Here is a 22,689-nt window from a genome sequence, read left to right as displayed (position 1 = left end):
GGCTTAGAAATGGGAAACAATACAGGTGTCTGAGAGCATAGGAATGTTTAAACTAACTGAGGTAAATTAACTGGGTGAAATATTATGTTGCCATGATGTTGAGACACACTGACTTGTAGTCATCTTTTTTATATTCCTATCTACTTTTGGCATCAGCGATATACTGGCCTCAGTGTGTTTTGGAAATGCTTTTTCTTCTAACATTTAGAAAACTTACTTTAGTTAATTCATGCTAGTGACTGACATTTTCTTGTTCTTGGTAAATCTACCTAATGTTTTATTGATTTTGCTGATAATTTCAAAGAATCAACTTTGGGTTTTGTTCATTTTTTTCCTATTTTTGTATTCTCTATTTCTTTGATTTCAGCTATAATCTGTATTATTACCTCCCCCCCTTGTTTTGATTCATCTTTTTTCAGTGTCTTAAGATAGTAAGAGTAGATCTTTTTGTCATCAATATTTACAGCTATAAGTTTCCCTCTCCATACTGCTGCATTCATATTCATAAATTCTGGCATCTTATGTTTTCATTGCCAGTCAATAAGAATCTTTTCTTTTTTGCTGATGATCTCTTCCTTGACCCATTGATTGACTAAGAGATTTTTTGCATATCATACCTTCGATAATTTCTCAAATGTTTATAGTGTTGAATTCACTAAAATTGATGCTTACAGAAACTTTCTAATGATGTGGGAAAGGACTTCTGTCACTATTGCTATTGTTGGCTCTGCTTTATTGAGCTTACTTAATGCCATACTTTTTATTCATGCTCACATTTAAGTATCCACAACTGAGGCTTATAAATTAAATAACATTCCTAGGGTCATACATGTTACTAAAGTAAATAAAAATCAAGATTTAAAATTACATTGTCACTATAATTAAATTGAAAATTACAGTTTTTAGAAAACAAACACTAAGGGAGGTTTGCTTTCCAGTGGTGACACATATTTTGTTCTGTTATTTCTTTTGAATTTTCTCTTAGAAGGACATTTCCAGTTGTGGTAGAAAACGTGTTTTGTGGATGCTGTGCATGTTAAAGTGTGTGCAGATATACATGTATAGTGCACACAGAGGTCAAAGCAAAATCATAACTGTCCTCCTTCAGGTGCTACCCACCTTATTTCTTCACAGTTAGGTTAAGCTGGCTGCAGTGAGCCCCAGGAACCTGCTTCTCTCCAGTTCCTCAACACTGAGAATATAAACATGTGCCAGCATACCCAGTTTTTTTGTGCACACACACCAATCAGGATTCAAGGGGTCTAACTCAGGTCCTTTTACTTGCAAGACAAACACTTTTCGGACTGAGCCATCTCCACAGGCAGCAGAAGAGGTGTTTTTGAACAAACTGTTCTTTTAATTGGGAAAGACAATAAACTTAGCAGTTTATTGTCGAAAAGTTGAAAAGGATAAATTAAATGGTACATTTTATTGACTTTATGAATGCTATTAAATTCTTTATAACTTTTCCAAAATCAAATCATAGAGCTGAAAACGTGGCACATATAAGCAAATAGCTAGGCCATCTCATTTTTATTAACAGTAATAAAAGGCATCTAAGAATAAATCAGATCATTGAGCGTAAAATTACAAGATAGCATACACGAGAAATGCAAAAATAGGACATGCTCACTGAAGAGAAATGCAGCAAACAGAAACACACCTCCGCAGGGTGTTTCTCACTCCTCTATCATTGCGGCTTTTCTACCAAGACCTCAACCGTGTTGTTTTGCTTTGCCTTTCCCAAAATCTTTCCCCATGCTTCTGAGGGAACCGCCCCTCAACACCGAAGTTTGTGTTAGATGTCTACCATGCTCTGAATCCAAAAGACATGGAAATAAAAGTGCAGTGTAACTTGCTTTTAATCATTTTCAGAGGCTGACTGTGCTGGATTCAGCACTCTCTTTGAGTAATTTTCTTCATCACTTGGAATGCTCATTCTGTGTATTCCTGACTGGAGAGTTTCCGTTGAGAAATCTGCTGCCAGTTTGATAGGGATAGCTTTAAGTGTCGATTGGTACTTAGATACTTTTATGTATGTGTGTGCATGCATGCATGTCCTTACATCTCACTATAGATAGAATCCAGGGCCACATGCATGCTGGGCAAACCCTGTACCATTAAGCTACATCTCTGGCCCTTTCTCTTGTCCTCTGAAACTATAAGATGATGTAGAAATGAACTTCTCTGGTCATCTCTATTCAGGATCATTTTTATTCTGCTGTACATGAATATCTGTATCTTCTCCAAGATTTCCACACACTTTCCTGTTGTTTATTTCTTACACCTTCAATTACATTTTCCCCTTGAGAATTCCAGAAGCATAGGTATTCATTCATTTGATGAGGTCCCAAAGGTCTTTAATGTGCTCTCTTTTGTGTGTCACTAGAATATTACCAAAGACCTGTTTTCATGTAAAATATTTCTTCCATTTTATCTAGTCTGTTCTTTAGTCTCTCAACTACATTGACTTTGGCTTGCTTCAATTCTTTCATGAACATCTTCCTATTGCTCTGCTGAATTTTCCATTTATATCACACATCATCTTTCTAATTCCATTCCTTTACTAATACATAGTGTCTTAGATCTCATTAAGATATTTATAATCCTTCTTTTAAATTCTGTTTTAATTTCTTTTAATCAGTGATGCCTCAGTTGTTGAGCCCTTATTGTTCTTCCAGAAGCTCAGAGGTCAGTTGCCAGCACCCATGCTGAGCAGCTCACAACTGCCTATTAACTGTGGCTTCAAAGTTTCCAGTGTCCTCTTCTGGCCTCTGTAGGCACCTATACATATGAGGCACCTATACATGTGACACATACTCACATAAACACATAAACACATAAATTTTAAAAATAGATCTTTAAAAATATTTAGGCTGTTGTGGTAGCACAAGCCCATAGGATATGTTAAAGAGGTGGAGGCAGGAGGATCACAAGTTCATGGCAAGTCTGGCCTACATATTTCAAATATTTTCACATTTAAAAAAAGAAATCTGGGCGGTGGTGGCACACACCTTTAATCCTAGCACTCGGGAGGTAGAAACAGGCAAATCTCTGTGAGTTTGAGGCCAGCCTAGTCTGTATCAGAGAAACCCTGTCTCAAAACACTAAAAGCAAATAAATTAAATTAAAATATTTAGTTAGCATAGATTCATTGAACAAGGTTATGGGTTTCACTGTGGCCTTTTGATTCTTTTTAAAGTCTAGTGCTGATAGCCATGCACGGACTCATGTGGAGTTCAGAGCTGAAAACAGATGTTCATGTGTTTTCCAACACAATACACACTGGAGCAGCACTCTATGATTGATGGAAATGAAGGAACATTCTAATTATCATTGCCTGTTTCATGAGGTTAACACCCTCCATTCCCCACAGTGCAGGACAGGGAGTGAGCTTAGGCTACTCTTCTGGACCAGGTTGTGTTTGCAGGCAGCTATCTGCAAACTGATGTAAAATGAAATGTCTGTGGAGGCCCATAGATGGCACTACACTGACTTTTCAGGCTCCTAGACAGTTCAAACTCATTCAGAAGTCCACTTAAGATGGATCCTGACTACAGAACCCAGAGTGTTCCCTGGGAGATGCCCAGAGATATGTTTCCAAAACAAGAATATGGATCAGAGTTCAGAATACTATCTCAATGGGCTGCAAGCCCATGAGGATTGTGGGACTTGCTAGTAGATAGAATGGTCTCCATCTAGATGCTGCTGAGTTTACTATGAAGTTCCGTTTTGCCCCTCTGCCTGCAGAAGGAAGCTGTCCCCATCACCTACTATGGAACCAGGTGGCACTTGTTTTGTTTTCTCTCTATGCTTTTGTCCCAGTTCTCTTGAAAGGAGTCAGTCTCTCTCTTGCTGATTTCTAGTGTTTTCCCTCCAGTTGCCCAGCTCAAAATGCAGTAACATGCTTGTTTTGCTTGGGGAAAGGGTTTGATTATTTGTTTTATTCCACTTTGGTGATAATGAAATGAGTGTTGGGGACCTCTATTCTGTCAACTTGTGCCTCTCCTACTTTAATTTCAAAGCCATATATTCTTTTGTATGTATCATAGGTCATCAAAAAAAAAAAACTGATGTTTTAGTATCAATGGTGAGCTCAAAGCCGAGGGAGGCAGAAATTGTGAAACTACAATGTTTTTGCTGTTGTTTTATTTGTAGAATATGGGAAGAAATTGACTAAGAAATTTGAGGGCTGTGATGGGACACTAGACAGTCAAGTGTATGGATCTAGAGTTCATTAAAGAAATGTAGCTGGAGTTAAATTTGTATATAATCAACCACTGGCATGATAGATGGCTTACAGAGCATGTGTGGAAGGAATAAAAGGGGTGAAAGAGGAAAAAGATCAAGAATTGAGCCTATGTCTCTTCTAAATTTTAGAGAATGAAAGGGTAAGAAATATCCAGTAAAAGAGACTAAGGATAAATGGTTTCATTGGGAAGAAGGCAATGAAAATAGGATGTGTACCACCAATCAGCTGTTTCAGGGAAGGAAATGGAATGAATCATGTCTAGTAGGTAGATTTAAATTTAAAAAATAAGAGGGTAAAATGAGACCTAAGAACAATTCTGAACTCAATTTCCTGGAGTTCATTGATGACTCTAAATAGAGCACTTTAGATCACTAGGTTTTTGTTTGTTTTCTGTATCAGACCAGATATCAATATTTTAGAATTTATCATGGTCCCTATAGAGTTAATGAACATGATTGTACACCAATTAAAAATTCCATTTTACAGCCATCACATAGTGGGTTAGATTAGCCCATGGAACATAGTTCCCTATTGTCTAGTATAGGGAAAAAATCATAAAATTTAACATATCATTTGAGTGTGTTCAAAAGAAAAGAATCAGTGAATTTTGCTATGAGGATTGCAGTAGTTTGATAAGAATATAGGATGATGGAGAACAGTTTCACATTTCTTTTGGAAGAATTGATGTGATATCCCAAATGTAGATGATTTGGGCCTCAGAATACAGATATCCTTCCTACTTACTATGTACCAGAATAGCTGTAAAGCCCAGTACATGCTTCAGCCAGCCCTTTGCTATACTATTCTGGGCTTGCTCTCTAGGCTTCTGTCCTTAGCAATGCATTTTTACTTAGCATGATCATACTAGACCCAGGAATAATGTAAGTAGAAAAGGGAGTGGAGGGCTCATTTAGGATGCTATTTTTCCAATGATGGATCCTGTGATTTTGATTCTTTCTTAAGCAAAGAATGCTAGAAACTTTGTCCTTTCAGGTCAGAGAATAACAGCTGCTACAATTTTTATGAATAATGAACGCTATTTGCCTCCTCCACTGGGCCCTAACACTAATAGGGGACTGGTTTTCATTCTTCCTTTCCTTATCTGCCTTACTTCCTGTTACTTCTTTGAATCTAAGAAAAAGAAAGAAAAGACTAGCTACAAGAAGAATTGCTCCATACACACACATACACCAGTCAATTAGTAATGTCTATTTTTAGGGGTACTATATTAAACACTTTATGATTTATCTTTTTAAAACCACCATTTAACAAGTTTAAGCATTGCAAAAAGGGAATTATAGATCCCTTATACTCAAAAAATTACATGCCCATCTATAATACTCTGAGCTATGTTGAGAGAAAGTTGTAGGTACGCTTTGTTTGCCTTCTTGATCCAGGACCACACATTTGTTTCACTTGTCCTGCTTCTAGGACAATTGCTTGGCATTTTATGTTTCATGACATTGGCATCTATTGTAGTTATGAAATGCCTGTTTCTTCACCCTCAGTGTGAACTGTTGCCTTTGGAGCAGGAATACTTCACGGCTTTGTTTACTTTCCAGTACTCACACCCAGGAAACACATCATGTCAGATTATCTGTCCCACAACTGATATTGCCAGATTGCTCCCCTATACAGCTATTTCTTGCTATTCTTGTAACTGAATAAGTGAAAAGATGAATATCCTGTTTTCTCCCAGACTTGCAAATACTGATGACTCTTGAATGAATTTTCTCTTGTGGTAGTTAGAGAACAACTAACTGTTTAGTTAAGTCTTTCTGTAGCCTCAATGGCATCACAAATCTCAAATTCATTGTACCCATTGTTCATATTATGTGGGTTTGGCTTTATTATCCTTCATCATGTCACAGTTAATATAGGTTTTGTTCAAATATTGTTTCCAGTCAAACAACATTACATCCCAGTTTGCAGAGTGGATGCTAGATCTGGTTTGGTTACAAGGCTATCATCACATCCAGGGCTTCTTCAGAGAACAAATTAAAATTTTTAAATATCCTTCCTTTACTTTCATCCATCCTACCTTTGAACGTGACAATTCTTGTTCCCAGCATGCCTGCATTTATTCATTTGTTCCGTCCTACAGCAAATACCAAATAGTTTCAGTATTGTACTTGTATCACAATAAACCTACCAAGAAAATGTCTATGTTCCTTTAAAGTTCTGCCTTTAGAGGTACTGAGTACTATGTTCCACTCATGTATTTTGACATAATTCAGGACATCAAACCATTCCCTAATTCAGTATGGCATGGCCACATGCCATTGTCACACATAAAGATAATTACTAGATTAACAGATACCTTTGTGGAGTCTACTCTCTCTTTCCACCTTTACATGGGACCTGGGGGTCAAAATCAGGTAGTCAGGTTTGTGTCACTTTGTGGCAAGTGCCCTTACCATTGGTCAATCTAGCCATAATCCCGCCTCCTCTTCTGCATTCATATTGCACCACAAATATCATAAATGGTTTTGTTGTTGTTTTGTGTTGTCATTTGTTTGAATAAGAATGCAAATGAAGTCTATGTGGTAATTTGTTGATGAGGCTGGTCAGCTAAGTTGCAGAACTCCCTTTAAGCATTTTGTTTGTACTGGTTGGTTGCTGTGATATTTATGTTGAAGAACCCAGGTGATTTGTCGTACAGTTTTCCAAACTTCAGATTTTAATTTTTGTATCTTTATAAAGAAATCAAAGAAGCATGGAAAATCAAATAGTATTTGTCAACTAATCATGGAATCTATAGGTTTGAATGTACTCAGGTTCATTTGGAGCTTTGTTTTAACAGAACATACAAGGCTCCTTTGCGGTGATGTTTTGTTCTCCTGTCAGGAGGCTCAGGACTTCCAAATGGGCACTTTTTTATGCTCCAAATTCTTTTTTTTTCTTCATTTTTTTATTTGAATTAGAAACAAGATTGTTTTACATGTCAATCCCAGTTCCCTCTCCCTCCCTCCCCCAATTAACACCCTACCTATCCCATACCCTTTCTGCTCCCCAGCGAGGATGAGGCCTTCCATAGGGGGGTCTTCAGAATAGGGCCTAGCCCTACCCCACCACCAGCCGCCCCCCCATGTGTCTAGGCTCAGGGGATATCCCTCTATGTGGAATGGGCTCCCAAAGTCCATTCCTATGCTAGGGATAAGTACTGATCCACTACAAGAGGCCCCATAGATTTCTGAGGTCTCCTCACTGACACCATGTTCATGGAGTCTGTATCAGTCCCATGATGGTCCCCAGCTATTAGTCTGGGGAACAAGAGCTCTCCTTTGTTCAGGTCAACTGTTTCTGTGGGTTTCACCAGCCTGGTCTGGACCCCTTTGCTTATCACTCCTCCTCCTCTGCAACTGGATTCCAGTTCAGTGTTTAGCTGTGGGTCTCTGCTTCTACTTCTACCAGCTGCTGGGTGAATGCTCTAGGATGGCATATAAGTCAGTCATCAATCTCATCATCAGGGGAGGACATTTAAGGTAGCCTCTCCTCTGTTGCTTGGATTGTTAGTTGGTGTTATTTTGTAGATCTCCAGACATTTCCCTAGTGCCTGATTTCTCTGTAAACCTATAATGTCTCCCTTATCTTGTTCTCCTCTATTCTTCCCCCAACTCAACCTTCCTGCTCCCTCATGTCCTCCTCACCCCTCCTCATTCTCCTAGTTCCCTCTCCTCTCCCCGCTTGCTTCTAATTTGCTCAGGAGATCTTGTCCCTTTCCTCTTCTCCAGGGAACCATGTATGTCTCTCTACAGAGTCCTCCTTGTTTCCTAGCTTCTCTGTGTGGATTGTAGGCTGGTAATCCTTTGCTCTATGTCTAAAATCCATATATGAGTGAGTGCATTCCATGTTTGTCTTTTGTGACTGGGTTACCTCACTGAAGATGCTTTCTTCTAGTTCCATCCATTTTCCTGCAAATTTCAAGTTTCCATTGTTTTCTTTTTTTTCTGCTGAGTAGTACTCCATTGTGTAAATGTGCCACATTTTCTCTATCCATTCTTCAGTTAAGGGGCATCTAGGTTGCTTCCAGATTCTGGATATTACAAATAATGCTGCTATGAACATTGTTGAACACATGTCCTTGTTGTATGAATGTGCTTCTTTTGGGTGTATTTATGCTCCAAATTCTTGATCTGAGATCCAACACTTGATCTTTGATTTAACTCTTCTTGGTCACATTATTAGTTATTCTTTAACATATTTTGTTTTACAATTCTGTTCCTGCATGAAAATGAGCTATCTCTATTATACAAAGTGATGCCTAAACAGCTTTCCCAAGTGAACACCACTATAAGGAAATAAGTAGTTTTATTTATTCTTCTCCCATACAATATATCCTGACAACAGCTTCCCCTCCCTCCTGGATCCACTGCTCCCCTAGAAACAAATATTTATAAAAATTAAGACAAGCTGCAGGGAAAGCAAATTTGAGCCATATACAAGTTTAAATTCCATCAGAGAACCATTAAGGAATCAGCAGATGAAAAAAAAAAAAACAAAGAACAGGAATAGGCCCCTAGTTCTAGAGTTTTCTGGATATGAAGGATAAACACATGCCATTTGTCTTTAAGAATATGGAATTTAAGTGGGAGAAGATGAGATTTGAGCATTCTGTTTTCTTCCTTATGGATAATTTATTTTATCTTGTGCCAGATTACCAAAGCATTCTTTGGTGGGGTCAATCCAGGAAGTTTCATACTGTTTGACCTATTAATTGGGACTTCTGAGTCACACTGATAAGATGCTGGCTCCTCACATGCGTGTTGTAATGTCTGTCACAACATGAAAGGTATTCACTTAACTGAGACAGGACAGAATCAGATCAACAGAAACATATACAGATTTCTACATGCATATATATGATAAACTACATGAGTTGAAGAGAATCCAATTAAAGACATAACACATTTACACAAAGTTGAATGAGAAACCTAATATGATTGTCTCCTTTCAACCTATGATATGGGATTGTGGGAAGATTCCTTTTTTAAATGGCCTTCTTAAGATACAATTTATATTAGTTGCATGACCTTAAAGTACACAGCTCTGTGTTCCCTGGTATATCCATAGGATATGTAACCATCACCACAATCTCACTTCTATCTACCCTAAAATAAGTCCATACACATCACCTGTCACTTTCTACCCTCCATACCTCATTACCTAGACTGTAAACAGCGACTTATTCACTTCTCTATTAACTACCCATTTATATGCAAGTTTTTAGATTGTTATGTCTAATGTGTCTCATTGAAATTCCTTTTATTTTTTATAATATCTATCATAAGAACAAGAAACTGAAAGAATTGCTACCTAAGAAAGAAAGATGTAGCGAAATAACCAAAAGAGATACTACTGAATCCAGTAACATGTTTTGGCATTACCGGGCATTACTGTCCAAGAATAACAGAATATGTGGTGTGACTTACACTAGGCAATTGCTTGTAATTTAATATAAACTTGAAGGAGGCATGGCTTTCTGAAATTTGTACTCACAGACAGTAAATAGCATCTGCAGCCAGTTCAATTCCTGACATCACAGCTCACCATTTGAGCAACTCTGGATACATACAGGAATAGTGGTGAGGCAGGCTTTGTGAAGCTAGCCTGTAGATCACACATGTGATGCCTTGAACTAAGGTAATTCAGTGCTCAATTAATATAATAATTGCTTAGTCAAACTCTAAAGTAGAATTCTTTCCTACGCCAACTTACCACATGCCACATTTGATTGCTGTTTTCAAAATCTCTATTCAAAGAAATTTCCTCCTTGAAGGCAATATATGGTGATTGAAAATGCTGTAATGTAGACAAAACAGCACTGATCAAGTACAATTAAAACTAGAACTGTAGGATGTGAGGGCGATCTGGCTGTGACATCTGTCACACCAGTGATCGCCAGGGTTGATTCGGCTGATCTGACAGGCTAGGTGGGTGTCTCCTTCTTCCCTCACCGGTCCATGTGTGTCCCTCCCAACTCTCAAACAGAGGAGGACTGAGCTTCCATCAGGTTATACAAGTAGCTGCACTCCCCTGCCAGAACCTCCAAACAAACTATCAAGATTAGAGCTGTAAACCAGCCTTTACTTTAGAGCCATGTGTTACATAAATAGCAAAAGTGCTAATTCATTCTATTCACCCAGCACTTATGTATCAGAATTTCCTCTTCTGTATTAAAAAGAAAACTTACAGTGGTAATAAAGTATATATATTATGGTACTATACATGTGTAGCCTCACAAACTACATATAACCCTTTATAGGTCAAAATATTAACATTAACTAATGTTAATTCAGTAAGACCCTATGTGCAAAACATTGAAATCTGTGTGAACTGAAATGGTGATTTTATTTTGTGTCCATACATGTAAGTGTGACCATGAAGGGGTCCAGTACCTTCCATGTTAGCAGGAAGGAATCAAAGTGCATTTGTTTGTAACACTGTTGTATAATTTTACTTCTGGGGTATCATGTATTTTCTGTCCTTTTAAAAGGTGTGCTGTTCAGTATTATTATGTCCAGTCAGAGAACTCATGATACACAACATTTTCATACTTGGGAAATGTTAACACATTACATTCCTTGCTTTGAAACATGAAAGAACTAATCAAAGACAACACTTCTTCATATTCCTTTAGCCAGTGAGGCAATGTAAATGGTGTGGTGTGGTGTGGTTTGCATGCAACACCACTTGGGGTCCTAGAGGCCTCTGCATTATCCATCTCTGTGTATTTGTGTGTTTACACCCCTGGCTTTCCTCCTCTTGGCATAATTTTGTATTTGCATGAGATTTCGTAATTGTTTTGCATGAAAAATCATCTGTAATGTTAAAGAGTAGTGTCTAACACCCCCTGTGATATCATAAGCCATTAATTCTTACATGATATTTTTTCTTTTACTTTCAGTTACTGGAGTTTAAATATGCTTGAAATGTAAAAGTGGCATGACACTGGAGTGATGCAAGAATATGCAATGTTCCTTTAAGGAAAATACAGGGCACTTCCCAGCCTTGTCTTTGGCTGCCAGTTTTCAATTACAAGTTATGATAAAGCTCTATTAAACACAGGTGCTGTCTGCAGACTTAAGTTCCAAGAATGCAGTGCTCTAATATGAGATATAATTCTTTTCCCAATCTGGCATAAAATTTAGCTCCTCTGACATTTCTGTACTTCTGTGTTTTCTGCATGAACTTGATAGAGGAGCACAAGTGTACAAAGCCAATGCCTTATTTGCACCCAATTGTTTTTGTCAAGCTTCTAATTAATGTGGGCACATGACTAAGTCCCATGAATGGGACAAAATGCTCACCTCTCAGCCAACAAGTACTCATTTCCTCCAATCTGTCACCTCTCTGGCTCCACAGTTCTTCCTGCCAGTGGCCAATGCTAACCCTGGGTTAGAATACCCCTTTTCACAGTTCCATTGACAATTCAATTTAAAAACCTGTGCGAGTAAGAAACCCTGGTCCCTGGGGATGTTTTTCTAGTGTTTTTAAGAAGCTAAAAGATTCAAAACAGTCAAGTATAGATGAAAATCAGGCTGATGGGACATTTTTGAAACATTATATACTATGAAATTAATAAGACTTGAATGGTCCCATTTCACAAAACACTTACGTAACAACAGCCACCATGCAAAAAAAAAAATGAATTTTCTTTAAAAATCTACAAACAAGCATGTGCTAATCACTAGAGTGATTACATTCTAATAACTATAATATATATTATTTTTAATCCAGCTCCGTTTAAACTAAAAGAGGGTTTGTACTTTCAAGGTATTCATTCCAGTGTTTTCCCTTTACCAAAATGTAGGTGGGTGACTGTCATTTCTCCCATGCTTGGGTGATTACCAAGTAAATACCACATTAACAGCTTCTGGTTGAGTGCTTGCTGACTGTCACCAATGAAATCTGTGATACTGGTCTCAACCTCTCTGCTTCTCTAGCTAGTCCATAATGAGGATATGAGGCTAAATTATCTTTTGAATTAAAATGTTACACTATAATTATCATGTATCATAAATCACTTGATGCCTTGTGCAGTTTAAATTAAATCCAAGCTGAAATAATACAAATTCAATTTCAAGACAGCCAGATAATGAGGGAAAAGAACCCTACTTTTTAAATAGTCATTTTATTCCTGACAGTGATAAAATGAGAATTGTATAGCATTTTGTGTGGATATTGCCTCGTGTGATCTCAACACCTAAGAAGTGTGTTGATTTGTAGACAAAGATTCCAAACTTCAGAGAGATCCAGTTACTAGTCAAAGGTGACTGACCAACTGTAGAACTGAAAGAGAGTCTGGATCTTCTACTTTAAGACATCCCCTCTGTCACTATTTATCTACAAGGAATGTTCTGACTGTAAAACCACTTTTCCATGGCACCATTATCAAGAGTTGGCACTCCTTGAGAATCAAGTCTGCCTTTAGAATCCTCCAGCACCTCTGTTGAGTGTCCACTTGCGTCACTACAGCTCTCTGTGCTTTTACAAACTAGTTGTTCTGTCAGCATGAGCGTGACAACAATTAGACGTCCCCTGTTTTTGCCCCATGCCTTTTCTCCTTCACAGTCATTCAATGACAAGCGTAAAAAGAGCTTCATCTTTTCACGAAAATTCCCATTCTACAAGAACAAGGAGCAGAGTGAGCAGGAAACCAGTGATCCTGAACGTAAGTAGATTCCAAAGATAATGTCACATGCAACACAAGAAAAAATCTTCACGGGCAACACTCATGACAGGCTGTCCCACGCCACACACCAAGGCAAACAACATGGCAGGCAGGCAGGGCAGGTTTTACTACTGTGACCAGTGTTTGACTGCAGTCTGGATCCTTCCCTTCCTGGGGCTGTGTTTTGCAGAAAGGGCCTTGACAAATCTGGGGCTTCAATTCCAACAAGCATTTCTCCTTGACCAGGAACAGGTCGGGTTTGATCATGCAATTCCCTATGGCTTGAGAAAAATTTCCTTTCTGTTCAGACATATTGGATTACTTTGGATGCCAGCCTATTGGAAGTAATTCAATGGCTTCCACTGAGTATTGGTGCATTGGTTCACTCTTACCCTCCAGGAAGCCATTAAATATATGCTGAGGAGGGAGCTTATAGTGGTGGATACAGAATTTGTGATGAAATTTGGAATGGGGACATTCCTTGACAGTGAAAAAATTACATTCACGGAGTATTTCTCCACAATCTCTGGCTTCAACCTTTTGAAATTTCCTCTTATGACTCAGCTCAGGGAGTTTTGGATGAAAGTTGTTTCAAAACGAAAGAGAGTGGGATCCAGACTGCTTGGGCAACACGGTCTGTCATGGTAGTACCCGTTTCAACTCCACTGACCTCTACCTTCCTCTTCCGTGGCTGTTCTTCCTCTCTCATTGCTCTCTCTGGGGACTTCCATGCAGGACATCCCCGGATTAGGTGACGACGGTTATGGAACAAAGACTCTGAGTAAGTTTCCAGGAATGGTCACTGTTAACTTTTCTTTTCCTTTCCTTTTGAGTTTGGCTTTTGTTCCTTTTCTTGAGGGCCTTTCATTCCTAGCATGCACACGATACGAGTTTGATTTGTTACCTAGCTGTGAATGCTCCTACAAAATAATTTTCGGTCATTTTGTTCTGCATGTCAGCATTTAAAAGCGAAATGTCTCAGGCAGTGTAACTCCCGCTTCAGGCAACACCTCCCCCTTTCTGGCCGTGTGACAATGGCCAACATGGTCTGGATGCCCATCAGGACATCATTTGCTCAGCCACCAACTTCCTCTCAGAGCAAAAGACCATGTTGCAAAGAAAGGGTGAGCGAAGTGTTCTAGAATGGCAAAGTAGAAATATTCTTTATGGTCTTTCTTCTGCCTTTCCAACATGGGAAGATATAATGACCTTGCCCAATTATATAATTGGGCTATACTTTGCTGTTAATAAAGGAGCTGTTTTGTAGCCAAAAGCAACATGCATTCCCAAAAAGTAAATATTAAGCTATCTGAGCCTTAATTCTCTGTTATTAACTTTGACTGATTTTTTCTCTCTGACTTGCAGTGGTCCTGCTTGAACCGTTTGTATGATAATTTAGATAAATATTAATACCCTTTGCCTATTTGAGTTACCAGCTGCATTATGTTGTCAGGGATTCATCATGTAGTACAGAATGAAAAATAAGATGTATTAGACCTTTACATTTCCTACTTATTCATGTCTTTGGTCTATGTCTCGTTGCACTTAGCAATTAAAAGCAAGTATCTGTCTCAAAATCCTATGCTATGATTTTGCATTCTTTAATCCTAATTCCACTCTAGAAGCACCAATGTAATAAGAACAGAATGTTGTATCTTTTGCAAATGTATCATATACTCAATTTTGTTTTGCTTGTTTTAATGTAATAGCTACAGGAGATACTTTTAGTTGTTCATTTTATAAAGCAAAATACCATTGAGCTGGATTTCACATTCAAGGGCTGTTTTCATAAGCCTGCGCGTGTGCTGATGCCTGCCTTTCAGGATTTGAGTGTTGACTCTCAGTGACCTGGTTTAGACATACAGCTGGAGACAACAAAATCTGGTCAAGTGCTGCTCTCCTTAAAGATGAAAACTTTATCTTTGAAAGAATATATAAAGTGTAGTATGAGATTTAACCACAGATTTCAGCATCATCTGGGGAATTTATACATTTTCCATTTGGAAAGGGAAAGTGATTGTTTTAGCCTATCATTAATAGTGAGCATCATTAAAAAGTATGTAATGAACAGATTTAATTAGCGAATCACTATTTTAAAGTAAGATAGGAATATCCATGAAGGTGCTGCAGTATGGGATTGTATCATCTCTGTGAGCTTGGTGATAGAAAGCAGACTTGCATGGGTTCATCTATCCCCTGTCACCATGAGTCCTTGAACTGTTAAATGTATGCCCAGATTAACAGCTCAACTCCAGCCATAAAGCCACATTTGAAATCACCATTTTCTTTGGTTCCCATTAGTTTTATGCTCTAGAATCAATCCCCTCAGCAACCCCCCCCCAATAAAGGTATATGTCAAAGCATTTTAAAGCACTTTTTTTTTGCTGTTAAAGGATAGATAATGTGTCTCCTTTAAGTATTGCCAAACAGTTGAAAGCCAAGTAGTCACATATATATCATTTTAGTGCAGTGACATATGAAGAAGTTGATAAGTTGTATGTCATCAACTGAACATTACACATGTCTCTGCTGTTAGCCGAGACTTTCAGGATGAATTAAACATAATTCATGCCAGATCCCGCACTGGGCATCAGGCCATTTATCTCCTGCCTGCTCTATTCTCCCAGAATTTAATAGCTATTCAAGCAAGGATCATAGAATAAAAACTAAGTCATGAAACATTTCTCAGGAACTGATTGCTTCCTCCCATATTTTCTACTCAATGGAGCAGGAAAGAGCTTCAAAAATCCCTTTTAGACCCGAGGATTTGCTTGCAAAGTATTTAAATGGAAAAATCAAAGGGACCTCAGGCATCAGTTGGCAAATGCAGTCTTCCTTCAAAATAATAAGGGCTAAAATAGATAGAGAAAACCGCCTACACAACAGTGGATGGATACACACTGTCCTTCACAGCGCCAGTCTGGAAAATCAGAACTCTATGGATATGTCACTTGTAGGAAGGATGTCACCTGGGCTGCCATTGTTTGCTGTTTGATAATTAAAGGTTCTTTTCTTATTTGCTGAAAGGAAGAAACAGTATTGTACAAACTGGCAATAAAGTTTTCATCTTTGTCTTATCTGGGTTCTCTCAGTACGATTCTTCTGCAGCCTTTCACTCGCCCTTTGCTCATATTTCCAGTAGCTTTGCATGGGTGTGTCCTTTCAGTTCTGGCTGCTCTCTGACGCTTGATCCTTCTTTAATTTGCTGTGCTGTCCTTGCAGAACACGTCTCTTCTAATGCCAGCGATAGCGAAAGTAGCTGCCGTAAGTTACTGCTTGGGCTTGTGGTTCTTTTCTTTGCAGTTGCCCTCATTGCCTGTGGTAGTCATTTCAGAATCTTTTCAACTGCTGCCTTTTTTTTTAGTCATTGTTCTCCAAAGCAAATGGCTTGAAATGAAATCAGCATTTGATGTAGAAAGATACAAATGACACGGGAGCCATCAGTGGACCCTAACATGAGTTGTGCATTCAGGCACAGATTTTTCTAATACCAATTCGAAGCTCAGATGCTTGTAACCCCATGATGAAGGATTTTGACATTCTATTTCCCAAATCAATTTAACCTCCTTGTAGGAAGGAAGAAGGTCATGATTCTATTCTCCTTTTCATTTGGCCTTTTCCCTTCTTCTCCTGGAGCTGAAGCATTTCTAACTTACAGTGTTCCCTTTAGTACAGGTGTCTTTTGTATAACTTTCTTCTTGATTAATATTTTAAGACAACGTTATTTGGGGGATGGTTTGGGAAATTGATGAAAACACTTCATCTAATGCTGAGAGAATTTTCAAAACTTTTTAGGTCACAAAACATAACTGAAAAGGTAGGTAACTCTTTCTTTGGTCACCTCAAGCCATTTGCTTAGTGTGTGAAAATATTCACCAAACAATAAGCACATCCTTCTAATCACCCTCATGGTTTCTTGCTTCCTACTTGCTGGTGTTAGATGACTAATATAGTTACCTATTACCTCTGGGTCCTTATGATGTCTTTAACATTGATTTGCACTGCTTAATAAAAGAGGCTACCCCAAAAGCAATTGTCCAGGGTGTCAGAAAACTGCAGGCCCAATACATGACACACAGAAATAAACACCAATACAGAAATTGGTACTGTCTTTTGCTTAAATATTAGTTGAGAAGTAAATTGTTTGGGGCATCCCTGTCCTGCCCCATTATGAATGGTGCTTTATAAAGTCATGCCTTTTGAGGCAGAGGGCCAATTACCAAGTATAACTTGGAGTGCGGTTTTGAAGAAGTAGACTGATGGCCAATAGAATACACACACTAAACAAAGAAGGGTGTCAGGTAATGGTGAGGAACAGAAAAGGAAGGTGACACAGACCAAAGACTGAATGACAAAATTGTGATAAGATGCCAAAGCAAAATGTTAAAGTTACATAATTGTCAATTCAATAAGGTGTTACTAAGAAAGAAAATTCCATCAAATCTCACTGACAGAAGGATCCAGACTTCTTATGCTCAACCTAGTTGCACTCTTCCTACTCTTATGATTAACCCAACAGTAGGAGAAAATATTTCTCATGTGATTTTCAATTCAGAACCAGTGAAGAAGGAGGGGCCAAAACTTACCTTTCTGACTCCATGAGCCACCCTTGATGTTTCACGAGGAGAAATGTGACGTACTTAATTGGCCCTCGTGAAGACTGCTGACACTAATTTTTTTTTATTTTTCAGTTTTCAAGGGCTTTTCTCCCCTCCAGTAGACAGAGCTATAGAAAAGGAAAATGTATGCTTTGTTCTTCAGTCCCCTTTATGGAGTGTATTACCTTCTTTGGAAATCACGTTTTTGGAATATTTTTTTTCCAGAACCACGAAGTCATAGAATTTAGGCCACAGCTTTGAGCTGTTGGAGTGATGTGCCATGGTGACATCATTCTTTCCCCTCCCAAATAGTAGCTGCACACAAGAATTTGAGGGGATGGAGAAAACAATTGCATACACCATGAATTACCTATGAGAAAAGCGGGGCTTGGAGCTGGACTCATGTTAGTAAGGCAGATGTGGAGAATAATCATTCATTTGGGGTCTCAGACTATAGAGGGCCAGGCATGCAAGATTTCCTCCAAAGCTAAGAGGAATGTTCACTGATTCATTTGGTGGCTTCTACATGCAAGGTCCCATTCTCCTTGCTATAAAACCAGTATGAAAATTGATCAAGCTGGATCTTACTGCACATATACTTGGAAAGAGAGCTTAATAAATGAACAGGAGAGAACTGGGATCATCATGTAATTCAATCTTGTTTGTAATTCAAATATATAAAATAAATAAACAGGAACTGTAGGGACCAGTATAAAACTCTGACTCCAAGGCAATAGATGCATCTGCAATACTTTCAGACAGAAATTGACTGTGCTCTAAGCTTTAGAAAGCAAATCACATGTCAAGAGGGAGAAAGGAACTTTCTGTGAGGGACAATGTCACACCAAAAAAGGCAGAGGCATAGTCCAGACATGTGTTCCAGAAAGAGTCAACTTTGATATACAAATAGGCTGTATTTTTTTCTAGTGAATTTCTGAGTTTTGCTATATCTGAGACTAATTTTATGTCTCATGAATAGCAGTACAAACAAGTATGAAAAGTCTCTCTGCCACTTTGAAAACATTGCCTGTTCAGTCTGGAGATGGAGTGGCTTTATAAGAAGTGGTTGGTACAAAATAGTCCAAGGCTACTCAAAGCACCATTCACGCTGCGTTTGGAGACACACAGCTTTACACATGCATGCCTGCAAGCCTCCACTTCCAAAACATAACTCAGACATCTGTAACATCACATCAAACATTTCAAAATAATTTTCCCAAGTCCAACTATATTGAGCAGCATCAAAAATGTAATTACTTAACATGCATATTGCTTAATTATACAAAATACCACTTCAAAACCTTAGTTACTGAATAGTTTCATATTTCTGTCCACCAATAAAGTAATAAAGTAAGGCTCATGTTTTTGGCGCTCCTGTGTAGACCTTCCAATTGCCCTCGTATTGGGAGGCAATAAGTACCAAACAGGTATTAGCAGAACCATGCAAACCTTCAAGCTGATGACCTGCTGTCTCAAAACTCCATTAAACTCTTTACACATAATGGTGTATGGGAGCTGACAACTATCCATCTTTCCCATCAGTATTCACCAGTTAAGTTAGAATTTTCCAAACAAGGATCTTAAAAAATGAGCTGAGTGTAGTCTCTGAGATGAGGAGACCTCAAGCCTCTCCTTAGTTAGTAATTGTGGCTCCTATACTTTCTATCCCACTCTGCTTTCCACAAGTATTGCCCACGGCTGCATCTAGTTCTTTCATCTTTATTATCCATTTGACTTCTGCAGTGATGCTAGTATTGTAACTGTGCATAGGAGGCAGCCAGCTCTGAAAGAGGCTGCGTACCTCACTAAGTGTAGCCCTGAAGCTGCAATGAGACCTTGTGATTCTGGCTCTCAGGCACTCTTTCCTCCATCCTGTGGTTTATAACCCCAGTTTCTTGCTGTTTTTAATCCAGTACTTTACAACCATTCTGAACCACTGATGAGATTTTTTAAACTAAAACTAGCCGGGCAGTGGTTAATCCAGGACTCAGGAGGCAGAAGCAGATGATCTCTGTGATTTAAAAGCCAACAAGTCTACAGAGTGAGTTCTAGGACAGCCAGGGGTGCACAGTGAAACCCTTGGGAGCAAAATATCTCAGGAAAGTTGAAAAGACTAACACTGTTTATAGTGTTGACTATATACTAAGCCTAATGTTAAGGGCTTTCTGGTGGTTAATTTAATCTTCTGATTATCCTGCGAAGACACTGAGCTAACCAATAGATTTAAATCAAGATGCCAAGTGTGTAACCAATTGGAAGTAGCTGCTTGAAGAAGCGTATGGAGGAGCTGGAGCTCAGTAGTTAAGAACACTGGCTATTCTTCCAGAAGACCTGAGTTTTACAACTGTGTAACTCCAGTTCCAAGAGGATCCAATGCCCTCTTCTGGACTCTACAGGTACCAAGCATGCAAGGATGCACCAACTAACAAAAGAAGAAGAAATTAAGAAATGCGCATAAACGGCTTTTGTGGCCACACTAGCTCATCAGTACTCCAGGCAGTGACTACTGTATAATTCCCATTGAGGGCACAGAGCATAACACCACCATGTGCTCCATACCCACTATCTACGAGGCACATAGTCTAACCTGTCCCGAATCTAACATTCTCTGACCCTGGGAAGCAGATCGATTCTTAATAGCCATCAGGTGTGAGCACTAAGATCTAAATTTAGAACATTAAATACAATCTTACTAGCACGGCCCCCACTCTCCTCCTGCCTCTTTTGTTTGTTCTCTTTCCTGAAGGCACACTGGGGTCTCGCTCTAACCACCTCTCACTGTGACCAGCTCTCTGATTCACACACCCAGTGTTGTGCCGAGTCTGTTAGAAAACAACTGTGCCAAATGTCTGGCAGCTGCAAACCCCATAGCATGTGCTGCTTGCCCACTGTCAGCCACAAAGTTGCCAAAACAAGACCAAGAATAGTTTGTACCTTTTGCCAGCTGTTATTCTAAGTGCCAAACTCTTGTGAAAAAAGAAAAAAAAAACTACTAAGGGTGACTATGGAGATGATATATCAACAGAGAACAAGAGAATCTGGAAATGCTGGTGTTTATACATTGGCCTCTAGGCCATCCTGCCCTCTTCTGACCCATATCCTTTGTTCACAGCAAGCTCTAGTGAGCCCCAAAGAGAAGCCATCATCTCTGGCCCTCCTGAGATAGTATGATAGACTCAACGGAGAAAAACAATTGTGGATTTAAATCTTGGCTCTGTACTTACTAGCTGAGCAAATGAGCCTCATCAAATTCTCTGAACCTCAGTTTCTCCATCTATGAAATGGGTCACCAGAGTACCAACTACCCAAGAAATTCTATGAAAATAACAAGCCAGTGGACAGGAAGGAAGCCCTTTCTATCCTGAAGAATTATATAAAGATATGGATTTTTCTTTGTGGCCACTATAGAATTTTTCCCATTCCACTCTGTTTCTTTTCCACTACTCATTGGGCCTTTTTTGAGCATGAAAATTGGTATAAGATATTGAATTCCAAGCTCTTAGATGACCTCAACTTTCCTGTCTTCTCCAGCAGCTTCCCATTCTTGCACAGGGCCATAAGGATTGGGATGCATAAAGGATAACACATTACATTACTACCTGCCAATACTACTGCTGTGAATGAAATGCAGTTCTTTCTGTAAGAGACATACCAAAAAGAAATTGACACACAATTCTCTTATCAAAGCTGGCTTGTGCTGGTTTTCAGAACCACAAATGATGCAGACTGACATCAGATGTCTTATTTAAGATTTGCGTTCGGAAGATCCCATTGGGGTGATCTGCAAGATGACTGGAAAGAGATTCAAATAGAAGCATGACGTGTTATATTATTTAGAGGAAGCTGTATTTCCCAAAAGAAATGATCCTATTCACATACGGCAGAGTGGAACCTTCTTTGGGCTCATTACTCATCTTGTTTCTCACAACGGAAATCATGGTGTGAGTTCTCGAACATCTTAACAACACTGGAGTCACAGCGGTGGATGGAATTTTGCTTTTCTCACCATGGAATGGCCAGTGTAGGGGGCAGACTGTGACATCTGTCACCTGATACCTGAAGCTTTGTCTCACTATGGGGATTCTCTTTTCATATTATTTCCCAAGCCTTCCTTATAAAGTCATAGTCTAGCATTGCTAACATTGGTGAACCATGCTCCTGTCCCTCAAACTCTTTCTCCACAACTTCCACTGACCTTCTGGATGACAATGACAATCATATCTTTTTATCTCCAGATCAGATGACTAAAGGCTTAGCAGCAGTCACTTTTTTATCTAAAATCTGATTTTGTATAGTTTAATTAATTTACAGGGAATCATTCTTTCCCTAAATACACAAAATTCTGAATCACCCCACACTAATCCCCTTCTCACACATAAGGATGCCTCCTTAAGCACTTCTAGGGCAGCTGTGGACAGGTGCCATTTAGGAAAGATGCCAAGTACAAGATGATTGTACCTTCAGGATATAGCATGGCCTCGGAAGTGCCAACACCAACAGCAAGTCCTCTTTGAGGTAGATAAGAAACATGACTTAAATTGGCAGCCATTTCTTACACTTGAAATTGTAAGAAAACCACATTTGCCCTGTACCACTACCAAGGCTCCATAGAAGGCCTCTGTACTCTACAATTACAAACATAGAAGAACTACCTGAATCAACTGCAGTTATTGAAACCATCTGTGTAGTTACTACGTTTTATGAACTACTCACTTTCCCCTGGCTGGAGCTATGAAAGAGAAACTTGTATTGCATACTAAATACGTTGTGACAGACAGCCCATAGGTTTTATAGTATGTATAGTATAGTATAGTATAGTATAGTATAGTAGTATGAAGCAATGAGGTTCACTGTCTTTTGACCTTGGAAAAGACCACCCCCAATCCCATTCCTCCTCAAATGTCCCCTCTAGCAGATACTAATCTGTTTTCAACACCCCTAACCTATTCTCACATCAAAAGTTTATTAATACTAAACCCAATGCAAATATAGGAGCAGAACCTTTGGGATTTGCAGCTGAATGGAGACAACTCCATGACCACCTAGTCAATCCATTGTATAAATTTCATTAAAAACTGATTGCCAAAGCTCAACTTACTCTCCACAGTAGTCTGTTGACTCAAGGCCCACCCAGAAACAGAGAATATCTAACAAATGCTTTGGGT

At 38.9% G+C, this 22,689-nt stretch overlaps 1 protein-coding gene across 3 annotated transcripts in view; it reads left to right on the top strand.

Annotated features, from left to right (window-relative positions):
- Positions 1-22,689, top strand: part of LOC107977363 (disks large homolog 2) — a 1,172,797-nt gene that overhangs the window by 1,134,882 nt on the left and 15,226 nt on the right. For 2 of the 3 annotated variants that reach the window (XM_035442394.1, XM_035442396.1), the window contains one exon: positions 13,662-13,707. In XM_035442394.1, the coding sequence (XP_035298285.1) occupies positions 13,662-13,707 (46 nt within the window). Of the gene's footprint in view, positions 1-12,826; positions 12,927-13,661; positions 13,708-16,148; positions 16,191-22,689 lie in introns of all 3 variants that reach the window. The other variant, XM_035442395.1, reaches the window with a different exon arrangement.

The sequence above is a fragment of the Cricetulus griseus genome, chromosome 3, assembly GCF_003668045.3.
Source record: "Cricetulus griseus strain 17A/GY chromosome 3, alternate assembly CriGri-PICRH-1.0, whole genome shotgun sequence".
NCBI lineage: Eukaryota > Metazoa > Chordata > Mammalia > Rodentia > Cricetidae > Cricetulus > Cricetulus griseus.
Note: the sequence above shows the minus strand (reverse complement) of the source record. Positions and strands in the feature narration are given on the sequence as shown.